This window comes from Stenella coeruleoalba, assembly GCF_951394435.1.
Source record: "Stenella coeruleoalba genome assembly, chromosome: 19".
Classification (NCBI taxonomy): domain Eukaryota; kingdom Metazoa; phylum Chordata; class Mammalia; order Artiodactyla; family Delphinidae; genus Stenella; species Stenella coeruleoalba.
Window position 1 is genome coordinate 54,542,122 of NC_137165.1, and position 23,378 is coordinate 54,565,499.

The 23,378-nt window shown below is 59.1% G+C and overlaps 1 protein-coding gene across 2 annotated transcripts in view; it reads right to left on the bottom strand.

Annotated features, from left to right (window-relative positions):
- The window catches only part of TMEM104 (transmembrane protein 104), a 57,984-nt gene that overhangs the window by 11,162 nt on the left and 23,444 nt on the right, over positions 1 to 23,378 (bottom strand). For both annotated transcript variants that reach the window (XM_079905329.1, XM_079905328.1), the window contains exon 9: positions 6,169 to 6,262. In XM_079905329.1, coding sequence (XP_079761455.1) covers positions 6,169 to 6,262 — 94 coding nt within the window. The remainder of the gene's footprint in view (positions 1 to 6,168; positions 6,263 to 23,378) is intronic.

Consider the following 23,378-nt stretch of genomic DNA (forward strand, 5'->3'; position numbering starts at 1 on the left):
TAGCCTGAGCTAAGACAGCTGTTATGCAGTGGCTGGATGCCGAGAGGAAACAGGAAGGCGAGGAAGAGGAGAGGCAGTACCGTGACAGGGGCGTTGGGTTGCCCTGGTCTGAATGTAAACCCCGGAGCTCCAGGGTTGCCCTGGGCCACACTAGCTCTGTAGACCGATATGGCCGCCTGACCTGGCTGCCTGCCTGGGGTTCACCCTGGCTTGTGTGCAGCCTGATTCCGAGCAGAGGCGAAACTGTAACCATCAGTGTCCGTCAGACACCTCGCCCCGCGTGGGCCTCACCCTCCCTTCCCTTGCCAGAGTCCAGGCAGCTGGCCTGCTAACCTCCTGGCGGAACAGGAGTCCCTGCCTGATGGCCGGGCCAGCACACATGTCAGCCACACGCAGAGCAGAGCTGCTGACAACAGAAGCCACTCAGAGGGGAGGTGCGGCCGGGAGAGCCACGGCCTCTGCTTGGGGCCCAGCGGAGCTCTCAGGTCAGTCCTGCCGCTAATGAAAGGGGTCACTTGGCGACACGTGGCTGGCCCTTCAGCAGACTTTGATTAGGTGTCCGCTCGACCCTGAAAGCCTTAAGACAGAACCCTCCAGTCCCTCTTCTTTCAACTGACCTTTGAGTCTGCAGAGAGGACTTTCAGAAAACCAAGAATAAAATAAGACTGAAATGAAACGTACATAAAAAGGTTTTCCTGGATTCCCTCCACTGGCTGTGTAATGAGGGAAAGCCGGACCCTTAATGGCCCAGGAGAGCCCTGGACAGTGGCCCAGAGATAGGGTAGGTAGGGCAGCAGCAAAGGCTCAGGACAAAGGCTGGCTGGAAGGTCAGAGGGGGGCCCATGTGCTACCATCCTTAGGGAGCGGGGGTCCTTCCTGGCCCCCCGAGGAGCACCAGTTGAGAGTGAGGGGACAGCAGTGAGTGACCCTGAAGGAATTCAAACGCTGAGCTGGCTTGCTGAGCCAACAGGATGTGGGGAACAGATGGCTCAGACGTAGAAGACCCCTGGCTGCTGGTGGTGAGAGATCAGAGCAGTCCCACCAGGAGACACTCAGCTGAGATCAGTCATAGATCTGCGGGGGAGGAGGCCACACGGCCACAGATCATTCTGGGGGCAGGTCAAACCTGAGCCCTTATGTTCCCAGGTGATGGTCTCCTCCTGGGGACCTTCTGCCACTCGGGCGACCACCACCGGGTCCCACCTCTCCCTGCTGGCTCGGTCTGGAAGACAAATCTGGGGCACCAGCCAGGGAAGGTGGGGCGAGCGGGGCCAAGACAATTCATGAGGCAACCTCAAGTTTCTCCACCAACAGTCGGGGAGGACGGCGCCTGACCCACTTTGAAGGGAGCACAGAGGTGGGAATAACGTGCGTGGTGCTCTGAATACACGATCGGAGGGAAGGCAGCCCTGCGGGTCCCTGACAACCCAGACCGAAGAGGGCTGCCCTGAGCCAGAGCTGCCTTTATTAGAAAGAATCGTTTTTTTAACACCACCAAATGGGGAGCCCCGAGCCGAGCCAGCTGTTCAGGTCCCCGAGTGGGAGGCGTCTGCGGGGGCGGGGGCGGGGGGCTGGCAACGGGAGTGAAGTGATGGTGCTGCCGCAGCCCCTTCCAGCCCGAGAGCCCCCTGCTGGGCGGCCCAGGTAGAACAGTCCCCAGCGGCCCATTTCGTGGTTTAGGGCTCCAGGCTCTGGTGCCACCGCTGCTGGGCCTGTGGACATGAAGGACAGCACGGTCGTCGGCGTCTCCTAAGTGTCCCTGGTCGACCTACAGCTGACAGTGAGAGCTGGGAGTCAGGAGGAAGCCCAGCCTCTCTGTGAGGTGGGCCTGCGTCTCATTTCTCTTGGGCTCAGGCTTCCTTGAAGACGATGGGGGTGGAGGCTGGTGGGGGCAGGGAGGCTCCCCGCCCGGTGTTCCCCAGGTACACACAGTGCTGAGGCAGGTACACACAAACGGAGGCAGCCGGCGATGCTTCAAGGTCTCTCCGGGGACCATCCAGCGACACAGCTCTTTCTGCGGGTGGCTTGGGCCCCGTCTCTGATCTCCGGGCCAGCCCCAAGGGAGGCTCGCTCTGAGGCCGCTCCCAGGACGCAGTGGCCGGAGACGCCAATGGCAGGGACGCGCACGGGGCTGGCGTCTGGATGCTGACCCGCTGCTGAGCGCTCTGCCAATAGTGCTTTTCACACAGTCCCAATTCATCTTCTGGCCTTCGCCACCGCCCGACAGGGAGCCTGGCCCGTCAGCGCACACCGGCGACGGATACCGGCCGACCTGCGCACCCGGCCTGGAGCTGAGTGTTCAGGAACCAGTGGACGGCACGGGGGGCAGGTCAGGGAGTCTGCTGAGGCCTGGACAAGCTTCACCTGCCGGGACGGCGACCGATCGCTCTCGTCCACACAAATTCAGGGGCATTTGCAAACCGGGTCTCCCAGACTCGGCAGCCTGGTCTCCCCAGAACTTCTCTGAGCAGCAAAAGACACGAATCGATGCTGGCGCGTGTCGGACATGTTCTGGCATTTTCCCGACAAGCGGCTATTTCCAGCGGCCATCCAACTTTTAGATCCCGTCCTGGCAGCACCAGGGGCTTCTGGCGGAGGGCATGGTGAACACCCTGGAGGAACCAGCTTAAAGGCTTCCCCGTTTGTCTGGAGCTCCGGGGGCCCCTGCTCGGGGTGGGGTCCCTGCAAGTCTGCCCCAGCCTCACTTCAACAGATGGCAGAATAAATTCCTAATTACGCACAAGAACGTTTCCGGCCGGCTCAGCACGTTTATTTATGATTTTCCGGTCCCTTTGGTGCTCATTCTTCCCTTTTGTCTTCCTAGAACCCAAGCCAGCTTATTGCCACCCTGAGCTCCCCGCTCGGCTCTCTTGGACAGTCTGGGCCCTAATCTGGGCGGCGGGAAGAGGCAGGGTGCGTGGGAAGGAGGGAGGTCGGTGGGGGGGCACGACCGCACAGCTGCCGTTCAGAAGCAAAATGAAAAGAGAGCTCATTGCAAACTGACAGCTTGGCGCAAACTTGAGAGGGCTAACGGGGCCTTGGTGCTCACTGCCTTTGGAGGAGTTCTAGAAAAATCACCTGGGGTCAGCTGGGGCCAGAGGAAACACCCCCCTGGGACGTCCCGTGGGCGGGGCGCGCTCCCTCCCACAGCGGGGCTGCCTGGGGGCTCCCCGGATTCCACAATCTCCACTCCCTGCCCCCCCTCCTGCTGCCGCCTGCTGCCTGGGGTCAGGACCAGGGAAACTCCTTCCACCAGGTCTACAAAGGAAAACGCCCAGGTGTCTCCACCGCCCCAGGCTGGGAACTGAACCCCGGGTTCAACTACATGTTAGAGAGTTGACTTCACTGGCCTATTCGTCTTCCACTTGAGAGGGCTTTGTATCAGAGACGGGTCTACTTCCCAAGCCCAGAGGCCTGAGCCCCTCACGGAGACAAACGACTGGTCTGTGCCGTCACCCACTGCAGCTGTCACCCACGGCGGCGCCACGGGGAGAAGGTTCGCAGAGAGGCTACTGCCGCTTCATTATCTCAAGGATCAGAGGGAGAAAAGAGGCGAGTGACTTGCAGAGACAGCCATGTCACCACCAAGACACGAGCGCGGATGACCTTCACGGGCTGGTCTCCACCTGGCACCCTCTCTCAAGGCCACGGCCGCCTGGCCCTGTCGCACCGCAAGGGCTGCCACCGAGGGCCCATGAAGTGGCAGGTGGGAGACCAGAGGAGTCCCCCTGCAGTCCCCTTGCTGCCCTGTGGGAGGGGGGCTCTGGCTGGGAGGAGAGGCAGGATGGGGTCACCGGAGGCCAGTGTGCCCTGTGCCATGGGAAAGAGCAGCTGAATTTCTAAAGCAACTGAGCCGCAGGTGACACTCCGCGAGCCCGGTTCTGGAGGACGAGGAAGAGAACTCCAACCGCAGAAGCAGGAGGGGCCGCTCGAGGGGCCTGAGGACCCTGTGGCCAGCGAGCAACGGGAGCTCGTTGCCACCCGTGCGGGTGGGAGCTGGGTCTGACCTGAGCCTGGGGGCACCTGGCATCCTGTGCCCAGACAATCGCTCTCTATCTACCGTCAGCCTCCTCCACTCCCTCTTACAACCTTCTCCCTTTTAAGAAATGCATCGCTCACCAGATGCCTCGTGCTAAACGGGCCCCAGATGCTAGAGAAGCCATTAACTGTCATTATCCAGGCGGCTCCCCGTGTGGGCTGACCGGGAATCCGTCATGTCAGCTACAGCAGGTCGTCCCCTCCACCCCCCGCGCCCTGCTCTGTCCCCCCGACGACGGAACCAGCGCTTAACGAGCCCCTTCCACCACTGATGCGGCAGGTCAAGGACAGCCAAGCCCGAGCCGGGCAGGGGCCAGACCTCCAGGACTTGGGGACCCGACTTCAGGGACCGGAGGAGTTGGGGCAACAGAGTTGGGCCAGGGAGCGAGGAGGGAGATGGTTTTCTCCAAATACAGCTTACCGAGAGAAAACTTTTCCTTCTGGAGGTCACCAGGGCTTTCAAATACTTCCTATAAGTGGACTTACAAGGAGAAGATTGGACGGCCAGTAATTGTGATCCCAATTTTTGGGCACAACCCCTCCTGGTACCCACGGAGGCTCCCTTCCAGCTTCCTACCCCGGAGCTAGCGTGATCCTTACGTTCTAAGGAAGGAGTTTGCGTTTTTCCCCCAGGTGGTCATGTTAGTTTAACCCAGGGCTTTGGAGCTTGTGAATGAAATCTGGGAAGAGCAGCCTATAGGGTCAGACCAACTGGGTGGGGCCGACAAGGACGCCTGCCGCATCCAGGTGTTCCCTCGTCTCAGCTGGACGGTGAAGGGCAGCTCATCGAGCTACAGAGGCCCCAGAGCTCACACACCGGACGGCTCAGTCCTGCTCTCATTTCCTTGCAGGAAGGACCAAGAGTGGGAAGAAGCTACAGGCTGGCGAGTCTGGCTCAAGACAAGGCACTGGCAGACGTCCCCTCAGGGTGCAGCAGGGGCCTTCCCCCTTCGGGAGCTCCTGGGCTGGAGGCTGCCTGCGCCGTCCTCGAGCTGCAGCGCCTGCCTCTGCAGGGGAGGGGCTGGGCTGGATGACCTGGCACCTTCCCAATGGAGGTGCACCAGGACTCCTGGGATGCAGCGGCTCCTTACGCTGGGATCTCGGAACCCTGGAGTAAGGGGGAGCCGGGGGCCTGAAGGTGCCAGACTTGCTGGAGACCGTCTGGATCAGAAACTGTCCTGAGCTCGTCACGATCCAGTGCCGGGCGCCAGCACGGAATACGGAGCGACGTGCACCCCGAGTCCTGATCAGGGCGGGTGCAGCAGCGACGGGAGCCGGGCCAGAGGGTCAGGAGCGGGGCCTCCCAACCTCGGGTTCCTTGGGAACCTCTGTGCTGATGGGCAGGGGGGATCCTGGGGAGCACCCCGCGGGGGTCCTGGAGGCCGGGCAGGCCCCCTCTGCCAGGCCCGTCAGCCACAACAGCATCAGCATCTTTGTTTTTAGACCAAAGCAGGCGCGCAACTGATCTCAGAGCGCCTGCCGGTGGGGGGGGAGCAGCGACTGCACACCCTCCGGTCACGGGTCCAGGTGGGTCAGCAGCCCGGCCCTTCCGGGTGGCTGGCAGGACAGTGTCGGGGGTGACCAAGCTCCTGGCCGCAGACCTGGTATGGGGGAGAAGCCCCCAAGCTCCCCTGAGGATGGTGGCGCTCTCGCTCAGCAGGGCGTCAGACAGTTGGAAGGTACTACAGATGGGGTGTCTCTTCCCGCCCTGGTGGCCGGGGACGCAGAGGTGGCCGCCACGGCCCACGGGGTTCTATGGCTGTGCCGCACGGTGCGCCCAAGAGAGCAAAGAGCAGGCTGCTCCCCCGCCCTGAAGGGGGCTGAGCCTGACCCAGGCCCCCAGGAGCCCCGGAGCCCACCTGTGGGTTGCAGGCGGACCCAGCACCCTCGGAATCAGCAGTCCAGGGCTGAGCCCCGCCCTGCTCGCATTACGGGACCTTGAAGTGGCTTCTCTTTTTTGGTACTAGATTTCCCTACCAGTTAAAAGGCACAGAGCACCTGCCGCCTCCTGGCCCGCGGAAGCCCATGCCACGTTGCAGCCCCGGCTGTGAGCTCATGTGGCCGTGGCCCACGTGGCTGAGGACAGGAGGGGAGAAAGGGCGTCAGACCCGAGGTGTTGCTCAGACTCACCGATCCATCTCATCAGCGATGTCAGGATCTGCAGGTACTTGGTCTTCTGGACGTCAAAGAAGGTGAAGGGTCCGAGGAGGAGAGTGAAGACAGCCTGGTGATGAAAACAAGAGTGAGCGGGCGCAGAGACTGGGCGCACATGGCACATCGTGTGTGTGGGGAGGGCACACCGTGCACGCAGCCCCCGGCCACCCCAGGGCCGGTCCTAACCCAGATGTGCACCTGGAACGGCAGAGGCTCCCTGGGGTCAGACAGCATCACCTGGCGAGTTCCCAGGGCCAGGGGTGCAAGGGAAACTCAGAGCTGTGCTTCTCTGCTATTCCTCACTTACTGCCCTGAGGCTACTTTCTAGGCAAATCCAGGTGACATCCTAGGGACATGGCCCCGTCTGCTTCTCTTCAGCAAGCACTGACTGAAGGGTCGAGGGCCCGGCACTAAGCTGGTGCGAGCGCGAGTTAGGAAGATGAGGCTCCAACACAAACACCAAGCACACCCTGGACCCTCTCGGTTTACTGGGAAGAAAGGACCGGGGTGGGGGGGACGCACGGGCCCTGATGACACGGCACAGTGGGAAGGACACCATCCTGGAGGGTTCAGAGGAAAGGATGAATCAGGATGTCGTTCATCAGCAACGTCCTGGACTTCGAGAGAAGGGAAAGCCTGGAGAACCACAGCCGGTGGCTCCCAGGGCAAACCCGTCAGAGAAACATCCCGGACCAGGAAAAGCAGGGGCTACTCCAGGGAGCTGGGAGTGGACAGGGGTAGGGGTGGGAGCCTGGCCAGAGGAATGGGAGCTGCTGGCACTGGGCCCCTCACTACTCTTCCTCTCTGGAGAGCAGGGGAAAGCGAGCGTTTACTTAGGAGGAAAAAAGAGAATCCAAACCTTGCCTTAGAGAATTGGTCTGTGGGAAATCTGAACCCGCTTTGCAAAGGAAAACGGGGGTAGACGTGGCACTGTAGACACTGGGGCTGGGAACTGAGGGAAGGCGAGGACCTCCACGCCAAATCGTCTGCTCAGAGAGCAGAGGAATTAGAAGCTGCTGGTTGGAGTTACGATGATGGTACCATTTCCGATCTGCCACTCGGAAGCAGCAGAGGCATCAGACCTTATTAACATTTACACTGTGCCATTTTATCACGTTACTGCTAATGACATTCACCAGAGATGCGGCTGACTGCGCGAGGCCCGAAAGTGGGGAGCGGGGCCCGCTTTGGGGGAGTTGGGTCTGGCCCTGTGATGCGGGTGAATACCTCCTGGCTGCTCGGCCTGGCGGCCAGTCCCTGGCTCCCCCGAGGTGGGCTGAGCCCGTCTCTCCCCTCCCTGCCTGCAAGGAAGGCAGGATGTGGGAGAGGCTGTGACCTCTCATCTCAGTCCATTATCACCGTGAGAATGAATGACAGGAGAGACGAAAGCGCTGCTTAAGGAGAGGTTCTAATTAGCTGGGGTGGGCAGAGCCTCCTGGCAGGCGCCCGGGCTGGGAGACTTCGGGAAGGAGCTTGCTCCTGGGGGCTGACAGCCCTGCTTCTGCTCTGGAAGGAGCAGCGTCTCCATTCGGGCGGGGGTGATGGGGGAGGCAGAGGCAAGGGGCTCTCCGGGCAGCCCTCGCCAGTGCCCCTCTGGCCCGAGGACACAGTGAGGTACTGGATCAGAAGCCCTTGGCCGAGCTAGTCTGTATACAGCACCATCAGCAAGTCATTTAGGAAAATTACCACTTAAGGGAAACTTTCCACTGATGAATTTCTCTTTTGAAGGATGGGAGAGGGACACGTCATGTGGAAGAACAAGTACAAAGCCGCTTGTCACAAACATTCCCAAACGGCCCTGGCCTGCTAGAAACTGGACTCTGGGGCAGCCGGGCCAGAGGTTGGGGACTTTCACCTCTGACCTGCGACGCCCCCTGCTGAAAACACGGTGCTCCAGCTGTGGGTGCTGGACGTTTTCTTGGTGGGTGGCTTATGCGGGAGGTCAGATCTGACCTTGGAAGCCTCAAGACTGGGTTTTCGAAGGTTCCGTTGCTTAAAACCAGGGAGATCACAGAACCAGCCGCAGAGGCAGGTGGGGAATTCTGCTGCTGCGGGCTGCGTGGGGCCTCCTCGCCAAGAGGGAATCCATCTTCATCCACCTCCTCGGCAGACGTTCATCAACATCCTACTATGCACGGGGCCCCGTTTTATATGACCCTGTAGGATGGGACCCCGCTGAGAGCACCCCTCGTCTAAAGGGACTGAGCACACAGACACACTGCCCAGGGTAGAGTCGGAAGCGTACGCAAGGTGCCCACCGAGGGCCGGGGAGCGTGAGTTGAGCTGAGAACGAGGGTCTGCTGCCCTCTTTCAGATCCAGCTCCGGGACAGCAGGTCTGTCCTCAGGGTGGGGACTGGCGGTGAAGGACTCCTTTGGAAGATTCGGACAACAGGCTGTGATACCTGTGGCTGGACGGCGGCTGGGAAGTGCTTTCTTTTCTTCCGCTCAGGAGCCCAGACTGAACACAGGGCTCGGGGAGGCGCAGGGCCGACAGCCTAACGGCAGCCCTCGCGCGGGTCAGAGCTCACGCAGCGCAGGGAGCCCAGACTGAGACGCGGCTCAAGCTGGGGCTAGTTAAGGAACAGGTGTCCTCTGCAAATTAGTTCCTGCCAGACTCAGCCTCCAGGGTGGCGAAGGACAGAGGATCCGGCGGCGGCATGTCTGGCCTCACCGTGGTGTGGACGCGGGGTCTGGGGGACGAAATGGCCCTGGTGGCCCGACGGTCCAGCTGACCAGCCAGGCTTGGCACCTTCTGTTCTCCCTTTTCTTTTACAAAAAGAAGAAATTAAAAGCCGAGAGACGGCCTGTCCTCCTGGGTCTTCTTGTCCAGCCTGTATGACATTATAAATCACCTGGCTCCCCAGCACTTTCCCAACACCCCAACGCCATCGATCAGTTCAAGTTCGGTCTCTGTTCAAGGACTCTGCGAGCCCGACGCATGACAGGAGGTAGGGACACCGACTGCTGTAGCCGAGGGTGTTTCTTTCTTTTCTATAAATTTATTTATTTTATTTTATTGATTCATTTTTGGCTGCGTTGGGTCTTCGTTGCTGCACGCAGGCTTTCTCTAGTTGCAGTGAGCGGGGGCTACTCTTCGTTGTGGTGTGTGGGCTTCTCACTGCAGTGGCTTCTCTTGTTGCGGAGCACGGGCTCTAGGCGCGTGGGCTTCAGTAGTTGTGGCTCGCGGGCTCCAGAGCGCAGGCTCAGTAGTTGCGGCGCACGGGCTTAGTTGCTCCGCGACATGTGGGATCTTCCCGGACCAGGGCTCAAACCCGTGTCCCCTGCATTGGTGGGTGGATTCTTATCCACTGCACCACCAGGGAAGTCCCGAATGTGTTTCTTTAAAAAAAAAAAAAAAAAAAAAAAGAACAACTCTTTGGTTTCTAATGAAACCTTCAAACTGGTCACTGGGACTCTGAGACAGACCCGGGAGGGTGCAAACAGGGCCACCCATGTGCCTCTCTCTTCTGGCTGCTGAGTTTAGATGTGCCCTGTGGCAACCCTGCCGGTCCTGACGGACAGGACGCAGCTCACGTCCTCAGGCACGGCCGGCAACGCTTGGCCACGGCTCTTACAGTGTCCCGGTGGCACCGTGAACTTGACACGGAGTCTAGAACTCAGTGCTGCCTCTCCGCCCACATCCCCAGGCGGGTTAAGGGCACCACCCACGTCCACCTGCTCCCACTCCAAACTTCCAACTACCCCTGACCCCTTCCTCACTCTGTGCTGATGTCCCATGACCGCTGTAACTTGCTGGCTTAAAACCGCAGGGACGTGTTCTTTGTAGTCCTGGAGGGGACACGGGGAACACGGAGCAAGGGCTCCTAACCCAGCCCGGGAGGGGCCGGGGAGCGGGGGGACACAGGGGTAACAATACATAAAGTAAGAGGAATCAGGTGGGCAGAGGGCTGCGGGCAGTTCAGGACTGGGGAGCTGTCGGGCCCCTTTGTCCCTGTCCTCTCCCTCCCGGGCCCGAGCCAGCTGGTGTCAGGGCCGCCTCCCCACTGTCAGCCCCAACCATACTTCGCTTGTGATGAGCGAAGGGCTCATCGCTTCAGACGACAAAGTCCAGTGGCCCCATGATCTGGTGCCGGCTGCCTTTCTCAACCTCGTCTCTGGAGACACCACCCCGAGAGCCTACGGGCGTGAGTCCCCGACTTGCCCGCCCCCTCCGGCTGCTGGGCCTTTGCTCGGCAAGCTCGTCACACCAGTTCTGCGGGTCAGAGTCCCACTCAAAAGTCTGCTCCTTCACCCTTGTCTCCTGAGTCCCCTCACTGGAGTGGGCAGAGTTTCCCTGCACATCTGTGTCCCCCATGGGACTGAGCTGACCGGGCACATGCCTGGAGGGTGGGGTGGGCAGGGATGAGCCCGTTTCTCCAGCCTCTGCCAGAAATGAGACCCAGCGACAGGGGAATAAAGACAGTCCTAACCTAACTCCCAGCTCCCGGTCCAGCAGAGGCAGGAGTCAGTGTCTGAGAGACGCGAGGAAGGCCAGGGGGGCTGCGCTCCGAGATGCCTGGGACAGGAGGTTCCCCGGACAGGACGGCGGCTTTGCTGAGACCCCGAAGTACAGACGCTCAGGCCCGCACGAGCCGGCTGGCCTCGGGGAACCCAAGGCTCGTCTCCAACTGGAGCCACCGCCTTCCTCTTGGGAAACAGCCGCAGCTACGGGACGGGAGAGAGGAACACACGCTGTGCTGCTTCGGAGAGCACCTTTCAATCAGGGTCCCTTGCTCAGAAGCGCGGAGGCTAAGCTGCGCCCACTGCCCTCGGAGAGGAGAGACCCCCAGTGCAACTCAATCTTGCTTCACACACAAAATGAGCCCGGGATCGGCCATGTGCTACGTCCTTTGCTCAATGGTGCAAAATGAGAAAGTGGGAGCGAGTCAGAACCGGGGCAAAGTAGTAAAGCAGCTTGCTGCCTGTCTCCCCACCCCCAAGCTTCTCTGCAAGTTTAGCTGGCCAGAGAACGAAAATGTTAATTTGGTGGGAATCCCAAATTAGACGCCAGGGGACCTGGGTGCCAAGTCTCTGGGCTCCGCCTTCTGTTCGTGTATCTGTCACGTCAGCCTCAGCCCTGTCCTCCCAGCTGCCGCTCCTGTTAACCACCCATCGCATCAAAGGGGTCCCGTGATGAGGTCGCTGCCCAGGGCTGCAGACCCCCCGAGCTTCACAAAGTGCTCACACAGGCACGGTTTCACGTCACGCTCACTGCCATCTGTGAGGTCACCAGGTAGCTGACGATGTCTCATTTTACTGACAAGGGGGCGGAGGGACTGGAGAGGTTGGGTGACAGGGTAAGGAAGTGGCAGAGGGGACTGGGGGTCTCCTGGCCCTCTGCCCCGACCGCTGTGATCCACACACCGCATCCTGTGTGAGGCCGCCTTCCCCTCTGACACCTGCTTTCCCCACATCAAGCTAATTCTCACCCTCATGCCTTAACCCTCGTGATTCCTCCTGCTGGCAAAGAATTTCCTCTCTACCTTCCTTATTCCTATCACCTTTCAAGCCCTGCTCAAGTGCCGGTCTCCCCTGCAAGTTTCTCCAAATGTCTTATTCCTCCCTGGGGGCTCCTGACTGAATCACCGAACGCGCGGTCGGTACCACATCACGTAATCCTTGTAGGTTCTGTGTCGCTCCTTGTTCGTGGGCTGCTTGTGCCACCAGCAGAGGGTAAGCGCCATGATGGCGAGCTCTGCCTCTCTCGGCACACGTGAGATGCTCAGTGAGTAAACATTTACAGCGTGCACTGAACTTGGTGGAGGAGGTGCCTGACAGAGGCAGGTTTACTCCTGCAGGGTGGGAAGAGGCCACCCCAGCCTTGCTGACTCGCCTTGTACCCTCTGTCACGGGCAGCATCCGGGCTGGCAGACCAAGCGGCACGTGGGTATGCAGAAGTCACCCGCTCGCCGGAAAGCAGTTCACTTTGTCAGGGAAAAAGCTCCCTTCCCAGAACAGTTGTGAAATCAACTGCTCTGATTTAGGAAGAGCGCATGGAAATGGCATCGCTCCGAGCACGCAGCTGGCTCCAGGGGAGGGTGAGACGCAGCCCCGATGAGGAGGAAAAGGCCCGTCTGAGATGAGTTCGCGTACTCGGCTGCCCGCCGTCAGCAGTATCTCCCAGGACGCCCACTGAGGAAGGGGCGATGTCTTACAAGAAACCTAAAGTCAAGAACCTACACGTCTTCAGAGGAGCGGCTCTTCCCTCTCCTACTTCTGGGAGACAGTGGATTCATGGTTCCCCAAGAGCCGTACACCGGCCACCCACCAGTTCTTTTTTTTTTTTTTTTTTTTTTTGCGGTACGCGGGCCTCTCACTGCTGTGGCCTCTCCCGTTGCGGAGCACAGGCTCCGGACGCGCAGGCTCAGCGGCCATGGCTCACGGGCCCAGCCGCTCCACGGCATGTGGGATCCTCCCGGACCGGGGCACGAACCTGTGTCCCCTGAATCGGCAGGCGCACTCTCAACCACTGCGCCACCAGGGAAGCCCGGGACCATAGTTTTTAATTAGAACTTAAACTTGGAAGAAATTCAACAACACCCATAAGTCCATCTCATTCCCCTCGAAAAAGGGGTGGGGGGAGGAGATATAGGGCACGCTCTTCTTCGAGGAAAGGGAAGCAGGAGAGAATGATGTGCTAAAGTGATGACCACCGTACAGGACAAGCGTCCTAAGAGCCTCTGGGCAACTCCATGGGACAAAGGGCGATACACCAATCACCTCCCCTAACAAGTGACAGTGAGAAAACATCCTAGAAGAGCAGCGGAACAGTCAGCCGACTGCTGACCCAACAGGGGAGGGTCCCTCCCAGCCCTGCCCCCGACGTTGGCGTGAGCAAAGGGATAGGATCCGGGGGGACAAAGGCCAGATGGTCAGGGAAGCCAGCAGTGGCCCTCAAAGCACCAAGGCAACGCTTCTGTGGTGTCCCATCGTTCCCGGGCCGAGAGAGGGCTTGGAGCTGAAGGAGGTGACGCCCTGCCTGGCGGGGTAACTGGCTGGACGGCCAGTCCTTGGACTGCCTGCTTCCCTACTTATTTCCCTCTAAAAATAAGCATCTTTTTGGTTTGTCTGTGGCTCCCATGGTGTAGTGAGATGGAGCTTCCCAGAGACAAGAACTCAGGCATCAGCACCTTTCTCTCACTTCAGCTGTCAGTTCCTGACTTTCAACATAAAAGAGCGGCAGATCCACTTGGAGCCTCCTTGTACTAGGGCGCTGGGGGGACTCCGGCTTCTCTTGTTAGTGACGAAGCAAAAAGTCTTGGAAGGGGGAATGGCGCTATGCTGCCTGATCTACCTAAACACACAGGGACCCGTGGGGCTGACGACCCAGTACACGGGGCCCCAGGGAGCCAGTTCACTCAGAGGTGGCCACACACCGAGGGCACGGCTGAGCTCTGTGGACTGGTCCTGGAGGTTCCTTCAAATGACAAAGGAAACGGACGCCCTGCTGCTGACAGGGCTGTCCTTGTTGGGCGCTAAGGGTTAAGGGTTAATTGGGGTTAATGGAAACTCAGCACGAACCCGTCCCTAGACGGGAGCTGAACTTTCAACGCGTCCTTGAGGTGCAGCGAAGAAATGCTCAAGATTCTATTTTTATCCCTCAAGTGGCTGTGAACGTTTTGGTTTGGGAGTTTGTATTTTCCCAACTTGAATGACAATGTCTGGTGATCCAGCCATGAGAAGGAGGTGCGTTCTGAGGCAGTGAAGGACAGCGGAGGGACCAGAGGCTTCAGGGTCACATGCTCAGGGCGGGGGTCTGAATCCTAATGTTGTCCCAGCTAACAGCGAGACCCTAGAGCACTTGTGAACTTCCCAGAGCACGTTACGTGTGCAGAGAAGGTACTCAGTACACAGCAGCCCTGGCCGTGTGACCCCAACAAGGATCAGCACACCCTCGCGGTATCACAGCCCACCTGTCCTCCCAACATCCCGGGAGGGGGAATTGGAACAAGTGAAGCCGAGTGACGACCTCCGGCCACAGAATGTTAGGTCGATACTATTCCCATTGGACTTCCAGCACCTCCACCCCAAGCGCTCTTCAGGGGGAGTTCAAGTTCTCAAGTACCAAGCATGGAGGATCAGTCATGATGCAGATGCAATGCATGACGTGAGGGAATGAGAACAGGGGGTAGGGCTGGAGCGGCGTCAGCAGCTTGTGCACTGGACCCAGCGAACCGTCCACCAGCACAGCCTCTCTGCCCAAACCCTGAGACGAGAGGCATCGCGCCACCTAGAGGAGGTCACCTGATCCTGCAGGAGGACCGGCAAACTCACAGGAAGCTCTGAGAATGAGGTTTCAGAAATGACAACCTTCCCCGACAGGGCGGGGAGGGGCTGACCCGGAGAGCGTGAAGAGCCCTGCTGTGGGAGGGGGCTCCTGCCGGGATAGACTGCTGGGCTTCAGACGACCAAGCCAGCAACGATGGGGGCGCTGCCAACCTCTTACTCACCGATCCCTCCAATACGCTTACCGGGTGGAGAAGGAGTGATGGAGACGGATGGAGGCTGGACGCCTCTCCAGCCTTGCAGGCGTGGCCTGTCTGACAGGCACCCTCCCCAGATGCGCTGCTTTGGGCGAGTCACCCTGTCTTAGTGTCCCTGGGTCCCTCCCCAGCTTCCCCAACCCTCACCTAGAAGGTACTTCGGAGTTGCTTGCTGAATGGGTTGAAAGACTGAAAGATTCAGGTGATGCCTGAAGGTGAAAGTGGAGGAGGGCTAGGACTTCCCTGGTGGCGCAGTGGTTGGGAATCTGCCTGCTGGTGCGGGGGACACGGGTTCGATCCCTGGTCCGGGAATATTCCACATGCCGCAGAGCAGCTAGGTCCGTGAGGCACAACTACTGAGCCCGCGCGCCTAGACCCTGTGCTCCACAAAAAGAGAAGCCATGGCAATAAGAAGCCCGTGCACGGCAACGAAGAGCAGCCCCCGCTCGCTGCAACTAGAGAAAGCCCGCGCGCAGCAACGAAGATTCAATGCAGCCAAAAATAAATAAATTTAAAATAAATTTAAAAGAAAGTGGAGGGTTGACGCCCAGATATTCTAAAGCAGCGTGTGATTCTGGAGCATAGACGTCAACTCTATAAACCCAGCTGTTATCTCATGGTGCCCTTCAGCAGAAAACAAAGTCCACTCCTGTCAAACAATTCAGCCCCATTCGGACTGAGTGAGCTCCGAGACTCGTAACATCTGTAGCGCTCATCAAAAGGTGAGCGCGTGCTGCCGGCAGACACTAAGCCCAGGAGAGCAAGGCGCCGAGACCCAGGGCGAGGCCAGAAGTTAAGATTCCCCAGGGAGTTCTTACGTAGCCACTGAGCTACAGAACAGAGGCAAGAAACCAAACCCACACGGCAGGAACTCGCCCGCCTGTCAGACCCGGGGATGAGGGGGCTGGCCGGGACAAAAGACCTCTCCCCACGCACAATTCACCGAGAAGAGGATGAAATGCTGGGGCACCTTCCCGGCAGCAGCACAGACTGGCCAGGGCGGGGGTGCCTGAACGACCTCTGCCAAGGTACTGGTGAACACGCTCTTTGTCTCTGATACCGGGGAGCCTGGGAGGGATTTCGGGGAGGGACCACAGAAGGGGTGGCTGCTCCCAACCCCGTGCACACGGGCAGCTCTGGCTGTCGAAGCCCAGAGTGCTGCCTCCTACAGGCTGTGAGTTCAGCCGCTTTGTGGCTGGGGAGGGGGCGGCCTGGAAGGCAACGGCAGAGAGGCCCCCCGGACCGAGCCGACGCGGCAACTGCACAGGATGCGGGCTCCAGCTCTGAGAGGGGAGGGCTGGGCACAGGACGGCCCAGGCCCCCGGCGCATCGCTCCCCAGCTCTCAAGGAGCCTGGGTGATGCGATCTCAGCCCTGTCAGCCCGGAGACAACCATGCACGCAGAGGGCAGGTCTCAGGCTCGCTCTGTGACTCCCCAGACACACTGACTGAAAGGCTGCCTGGACTGTTTGACAGTTGAAAACATCCCCAGATCCCTCCCTCAAAGCTGCCTGCTTCCCTTTCTTTCAAGGCAGCTGGAAACAGAACAGACCTAGGAAAGAACCCAAATAACTGTAACTTCCTTTTCCGAGCCCGCTTCTCTAATCAACCCCCCGCCTTACTCAGATGAGATAGAAAATCCCTACTTAGGGGCCTGAGGTTTGTACCCAGCTTTATAGTTTTTGCTCTGCGAGGCAAAAAAAAAAAAAAGCGCATATCTCCTCCCGAACCCATAGATGGTGAAAAAGATAGGTTGGGAAATTCATCCCAAACTTCTATGATCAAGCACCGTGATGTCCTACCAAGGAGCCTGGCTGCTTCACGCAGTTTTAGAGATGGTGGGAGGAGCGACCTGGGAGGGGGTGGAATGTCACAGCCCACGGGAGGCTCCTCCAGTGCAGGGTGGCCTGGCGTGTGCTGTGACCACTGCTGGAGGGAGGCCGGGTCTTTCCAGAACATACACTGTGGCTCCCAGCCAGTGGTCTCCACCATCACATCACAATCCCCTCCCGGTCTCTGGAGTCAGGTGGTGTCCCATGCACCCGGTCCGGGTGTCATGCCCACATCACCTCCAAGCCCCCAGTTCTGAGGGGATGCTGTTGGCAGCGAGGGAGGGCTCTGCCCCCAATCAGGCCACTCTTCCGCCCAGAGCCTACTCCTGCTTCCGGACACTCCCCAGGAGACTAAGCCACCTCTCAGAGAAGGAAGGCTCTGTGCGGGGGTGGGGAAGAAGGAGGCTCAGAGAACCAATGGGCAAGTGAACCAACATTACCGCGCGCCTCCTGAGTGCCCAGACACAACAGTATCTTCCATCTAAGATCGCTTTTGAATCCTGACACCCTACAAGTCGGTTACTGTCTCCATCTTAAAAAAACTGAGGTTGAGGGGGTTAACTAACTTGTCTAAGATCTCATAATAACCAAGACAGCTGAGATCAGAGGTCAGGCTGTCTGTATCCAAGGCCCAGTCCTCCTTTGGAGCACTTGACTGCCTCCCTCGATTACGTCCTAGAGAAAGAGTCTCTCCAACACCCCCTCCATGTCCCTTCCAGGCTGGCTCCCAGGGCCGGGCCAGGAGGGCTGGTCTGGTCTGATGGCATCAGCCTGGCACGGCTGCTGCCGTCCTTGTGGTCTTATTGGAGGACAAGCCCGGGTGCCTGTGTTGTCTCTTTCTCAGCTGAAAAGCCAGATGGTAACCAGTGGTGGGCAGAGCTCCAAGGATTTGATGCCAGAGCTGCAACCCTTGTGATTTGGGGAGAAAAGATAAATATTGTGGAAAACCCACGCAGTCACTCACTCGATGATGTTAAGCCATCAGGGTTTAAAAAGGACGGGCTGGCTTCTCACAGGTGTGAAAGAGACCGGGGCGGGGAGGGGAGGGTCCATTCCCCCCACCCTGCCACATCCAGGCGAAAGACCAAGGGGCTTGACCTTGAACTAGGTGGGCTTTAAGGACATTATGACAAGGAGCTGGGGAGGGACGGGGGGTGTGTGAGGATGTGGGAAGCGGGGTGAAACAGGTGGAAGGCTGGGGGCTCTGCCTGGGGAAAAAGACTGGACTTTGGAGATGGTACCTGTTCTAATACTTCACTTCTCACACTCCAGGTGCCAAAAGGTGGCAGAGAAGGAGATGGGTGGTGAGCCATCCTCGACCTCCTGCCACCTGGATGGCTTTGGACTGCTCTCCGCTACCTTCAGCCGCCAAAGATAGGGGGCCCCTAAGCCCTCACTGAGGGGCAGCTTCTGTCCCAGCACCAAGGAGCAGAGGACGGCCATGCCTCTGGGGATGGAGGGGTCGGCTCGACGGGGAGGTTTTCTGGCCGGAGCAGCGGCCGCCAGCTGTGGTGAGCCCTGGGCGTCAGCAGGTCCAAGGGCTGATGGAGGGTCTCGCACCCTTGCCCGGCCGCAGACCCCGTGACGGCGGCCCGCCTGAAGGGTCTCGTCCACTCAGATGCTCGTGGAGCAACCCCCCTGCGGGCAGCCCCGTGCTGGCTCTGGACTGAAAGGTGGATAAGGCATGGCCCTAACCTCGAGGAGCTCACGGTGAGGCCAAGGAATTGAACACGGATAAGAGTCCGATCACCGCCACGCGCGGGTGAGGGGCGGGGGTCCCTGAGCTCAGTCTGGAATGAGCGAGTGCTTGTCGGGCTCTGAAGCGAGCGGAAGGCACGTGAAGGGCACAGAGCCGTGAAAGTACCCGGCGTCTGTGGAGGACAGTGGCCAGTGAGGGTGGGGCGGTGGTGAGAGAGAAAGTTCCAGGAGGAGATTAGAGCAGACCACGTCCCGTGAAGGAGTTTAGAGCTGCCTTGCAGAGAGGAGTTTCTAAAGGATTTTAAGTACGGAGATGGCAGTCAGATTTACCTAAAACCAGGCTGAAAGAATGAAATGTCAGAAACAGAAACGCCTCAGGACCCTGGGGCAATCCTCACGCTGGGAGGAGGTACCTCTCCTTGGACAAGCAGCCCGGGCGCCCGGGCTCCAAGGCCCCCCTCGGAATCCCCAGCGTGGGAGTCCTCTCTGTTCTCACGGGAGGAGATCTGAAAGGGACTTGGAACGTTAGAACTGTAAGTTCTGGGGGCCAGAGGAGAGGGGGCATGGCTGGGACTCCCTGTCCAGCTGGGTGCAGTGACAGATGCATGAAAACGTTGACCCAGGGCTTGGCGGTGAGCCCGAGCAAGGAGGTGTACAAGCCCGGGGCAGGCTCTGAAGCAGCCCTCTACGGCGAGAAGAGAACAGGTCTCACGGGGGAGGCAGGGCTCTGCTCACGGGCAGCAGAGTTTGAAAGCCCCAGAAGAGCGCGGCAACCTCTCCTTGGGCTCAGTGAACAGCTGCACAGATGACAACTTCCTGGGCACCGCAGGCTGGGTTGACCCCTTCCCACTTTTTAGCCACTGAAATCTGTCTGCAGAGAATCAAAGCCAGCTCTGTGGCCCGGTCTATTTCTGCTGGCTGTCAAACAAGGGGAGAGGATGGGTACCTGGAGTCCCTCCCCCAGGGCCGGCTGAACTTACACGCTGCCTCACAGACACGAGGAAGCTGGAGCTATTGGCCCCGTGATCCAGGGGCTGGGGAACAGCTGCCGCGGCCAGACTAGAGATCAACTGGGCCTTACAGGTCCTCAGAACAGGAGGACTTGAGGGGAACGGGTGGGCAGGTAACACCCTATATCATGGACTGTGTTATGAGTAACAGGGGCTGGGGAGCCTCTGGGCTCTCAGTTCCCTCGGAAAAAAGCACCCACACCCCCAACCACCGGATTCTGTCAAGAACGAAGCTGCTCAGATACCCTGGGTGCTGGGCGGGACGTGAGCCCCGTGGACCCTTAGGACCCGCAGGGCTGTTAGCGTCTCCAGTAACCTGCTGGAATCTGACTGCTTCCGCTGGCCCCGCCCCGGGGACACGAGGAGGCGGAGCCATTGCCCTCTGTCACCTCAACTGCCTGATGCCTGTGTGATGCTCCCGGAGAGGTGCCGGATAATCACTGCGGATGCGCAGGCACCCCCGCCCCCCCCAACTCTTCCCGCTCATCTCTGCGCAGGAAGAGCGGGGCCAGGGCTGGAGCGGAGGGAGGGAAGGAAGTCAGGGCCCGGGACGCGGAAGCCCTGCAGAGAGCACGGGCGGACTGGCTCCACCTCTCCCCTGCTGACCCCTGACCTCGAAATAAACGGAAAGCAGCAGGATTCTTTGCGGGGCACCGAGTAACCTTGGAGGTGGGGAGGGAGGGGAGCCGGCAAGGCAAGGGGGCTGATTAACGAGCTCCGTGGAGTCGGGTATAAGAAACCACGCTAATGACCCCCGGCTCCCTCCCTAGTGGATGGTCAGAGGCCAAGGCCTCTCTGTGGGGCTGGCACGCTGTGGGCTCCACGAGGAAGGGACCGGGCGGGACCTGTTGGCCACAGGTAACAAAGCAGCCGCTGGCAAAGGGGTACTGCTGGAGGCCCTCTTCTCCTGGGGACACTCGAAGTCTGAAACCAGTCTGGTCAGAGCTGGAGTGCAGCTGCTCCCTGTCTGCAGTGACGCGCCGGCAGCCAGGCTGGAGACCTGCGACGCCTGCCCCGTCTCTCCCTGGAGGAGGCTCGGCGGGGCCCTGACCACTGCCTCTTCAGCTGCAGCTTGGGGAGCAGATCCAAGGGAGACCAGAGCAGGCCTCTCCCCGGGAGGCTGGGTGTCAGCAAGACCACTTATCGCTGCGAGAGGGCCTCGGCCAGCAGACTTTCTCAAAGGGCAGAGGACACAGAATCACCCTCAGAACAGGTGGAACATGCAGATTCCTGGGCCTTGCGGTCCTAGGTGCTGCTACATTAGGCCTGGGGTGCAACCCAGGGATCTGTATTTTTAATAAGTACCAGCGGTCCTGGAGCCAAGCTCTGAGACTCAGTTGAGGTTATTGTTCCTGACCGGGGGTGGGGAGAGGGCTGGGCAGTGTCCCTGGAGGCTGGTGACCCACCCCTCGGGTGCAGCACGGCCTCCCGAAACAGCAGCGAGAAGCTCTCCTGCCAGAACTGCTTGGGTGTTACAAACTGGGGGGGGCCTTCCAGCCCTGGTCAGCCTCTAACCCGGCCCGGCAGCCTCTTCCCTCCTCCTGTCCAGGTTTCCAGAGTGCATCTCAATCTGCGGCTAAAGGAAGTTCTTCCTGTAGCTCAACTCAACGTGCCCTGCTGGGCTCTGTGACCCTTCCTTCTGGCTTCACACAGCATCTGCTCAGCAGTGCCCTCTGCGGTACCTCCCTTTGCACGCGAAGGCTTATTAAAACGTACCTTGGCCTACTCTCGGCTAATTCACGAGACATCCCAAGTCTGTGCTACTTAATCGGATGTCATCATTGATATGCACCCTAATTGTTCAGCTCTGCCTAATCACGTCCGTGTGCCAGGCGCCCTTCTGCTGGCTGAGAACGCTTCGGGGTTCCTTAGCTGCCGCTTTCTCCTCGGGGCCAGCCTGCAGGCTGGGGAACGTGCCCATGGATACTTTTAGTCTCCGCACGGTTTGCTGGGCCTCCGGTTGGGACACCAGCCACACGGCGGAGCACGCTTATTACTTTAGAATGAGCGCTTTATTTAATTAAACAATTACTACCAGGGCCCTGGGACACTATTTAGAAAGACAGCAGATTCTGTTTATAACAGACGCCCTGTAACAGAGAGCAAGTATCATTCAGGGGGTAGCACAGCCTCACAGAAGTCAGCAGGGCCGTCGCGAGGACCACGGATTCAGCTATGGAATGAAAGCATCAGAGAGACATGGAGCTGAAGGAGGAACGTGGTTTAGCGTAAACAGTTTTGACCCTCCTTAGCACAAGATGTTTAAGAACATTCCATATTACTCTTAAAACAACTGGAAGGCTGCTGTATTTCCTATAGTTCTTTCTTATACTTTTTGGGAAATGAAGCCAAAAAAAGGAGCAGGGGAGAGTGAGGATCTGAACTTGACAACTGGGACATTTCCTTAAAGAATACAAAGTCATTTTTTTTAGCTCTTTGCCCAGAAATGGGAGGTCTGCAAGCAGAGGGGATGCAGAGTCTGGAGATGGCCTCAGCTGTGGCGTTTTGGGAGTTTGCCTAGAGCAGCTTCCGAGGGGACTGACTAAAAGCACACAGACGTGGACACACACACCTGGGTCAGTGGCCAGGACCAGCCCGGGGAGCGCATGAAGCAAGAACAGCAGCTCTGCATCACCGATCACGCTGCGCACGAATAAAGAAGCCTCCAGCTGAGGGCGTGCCCGGGATCAGCGTGAAGTATGGGTAGAAACGGTCCTGAAAGAGCGCAGTGCAGAAGGTCCCCAGCAGGGATGAACACTCCCCAGGGAGACTTATTGGGAAGTTTCCCAACCAAACTGGCCTGTGCATGAGTGTGGGTCGTGGGTGTATTCTTAACAAGCTCCGTGATGCCTTCCCGGCTTGGGGCCCCGTGTGTGTGCACGTGCGCGTGTGTGTGTATCCGTCTGCCTGTGATGTCCACGCCAACCCCATGTCGGCCTATTTCTCCGTGAAATGGGCTCTGGACTCCTGCACTTTACACACAAACATGTGGATTCGCTTTACCCAAGAGATGGGTCTCTAAAAGTTCTATTTACAGATACTTAATTTCCACAGAATAACGTTTTATGCGCACTAGGGAAAGTAAGTGCTCCAGAGAAACCTGCGGCGAGCCCTTCTGCAAAGTATCGAATTGTTTTGTAACAAACGATTACCCGCTGAGTTCGTTTTATACGTTGGGATTTTCATATCCTGGGGCTTCTTACAAGCCGCGGCTGCTGGCAGGGGCCGTCCGGTTGTGGCGCACAGACAACTTTCCCCATCGCAGTGCCTGTCCCTGAGTGAACTGGGGGAGGGGGCAGGGAGAAAGGACGAGACACCAGACGAGCCAAACCGACAGTTTCCCACGAGCTCGGGGTAAAAGTGGCCTGTGCCCTGGGCAAGTCCTATTGTAAGGAGGTACTCGTTACTTTCCAGACGACGGAGACGGGGGCAGAGGTCGGGGACATTCTAACAGGGTCAGAGAGACACTCGAGTTGCCACTGTGAGAAGGGGGTCTGGGCAGTTCACCTGGCTCAGGCGCTACAACCGAGTTCCCTTCATCCACCAGGACGGAAGAAAGGCCAGAGGACTCGAGCTCAGCCGGTGAGCAGCTTCCAGGGCTCGTGGAGGGGGTGGTGTGGACTGTCTTGTGATCCTGACGCCCGTCACCTGCTATCTTTACCGGGAGCTCGGAGCGGATGGCACAGGGGAGTCAGCGCCGTCCTCTAAGCTGGTGTGTCAGGCATCAGCCATCGCAGAGGCAGGACGTGGGGGGTGATGGATGGCGAGCTTAACGCTGGCGGACAGAACCCATGTCCCCGAGAGCCGCGTTAAAAATAAAAACAGTCCTCTCACTGAGCTGGAGGGAGCTCGGGCCAAACACCCCAAGGCACTGGGGGTCAGGGAGGAGGGGGTCACCGTGGTCCAGCGAGGCGCTACCCAGGTCTCCTCGGAAAGGTGAGGGCTGGTCCTGAGCAATGCTGGGCAGCAGCTGAGCTGGCACTGGGGATGGACCGGACGCTGTGCCCAGACACCAGTAGCAGTGGGGGGGCAGTGACGGGGGTGCCCTTGGGGTCCCTTGGCAGGAGCTGGAGAGACAAGCCATAGTGTCAGAGTGAGTGACAGCGTGATCTGAACTTCATTTAGAAAGGGCTGGGGGGGGGGGGGATGGAGAGCACAATGAA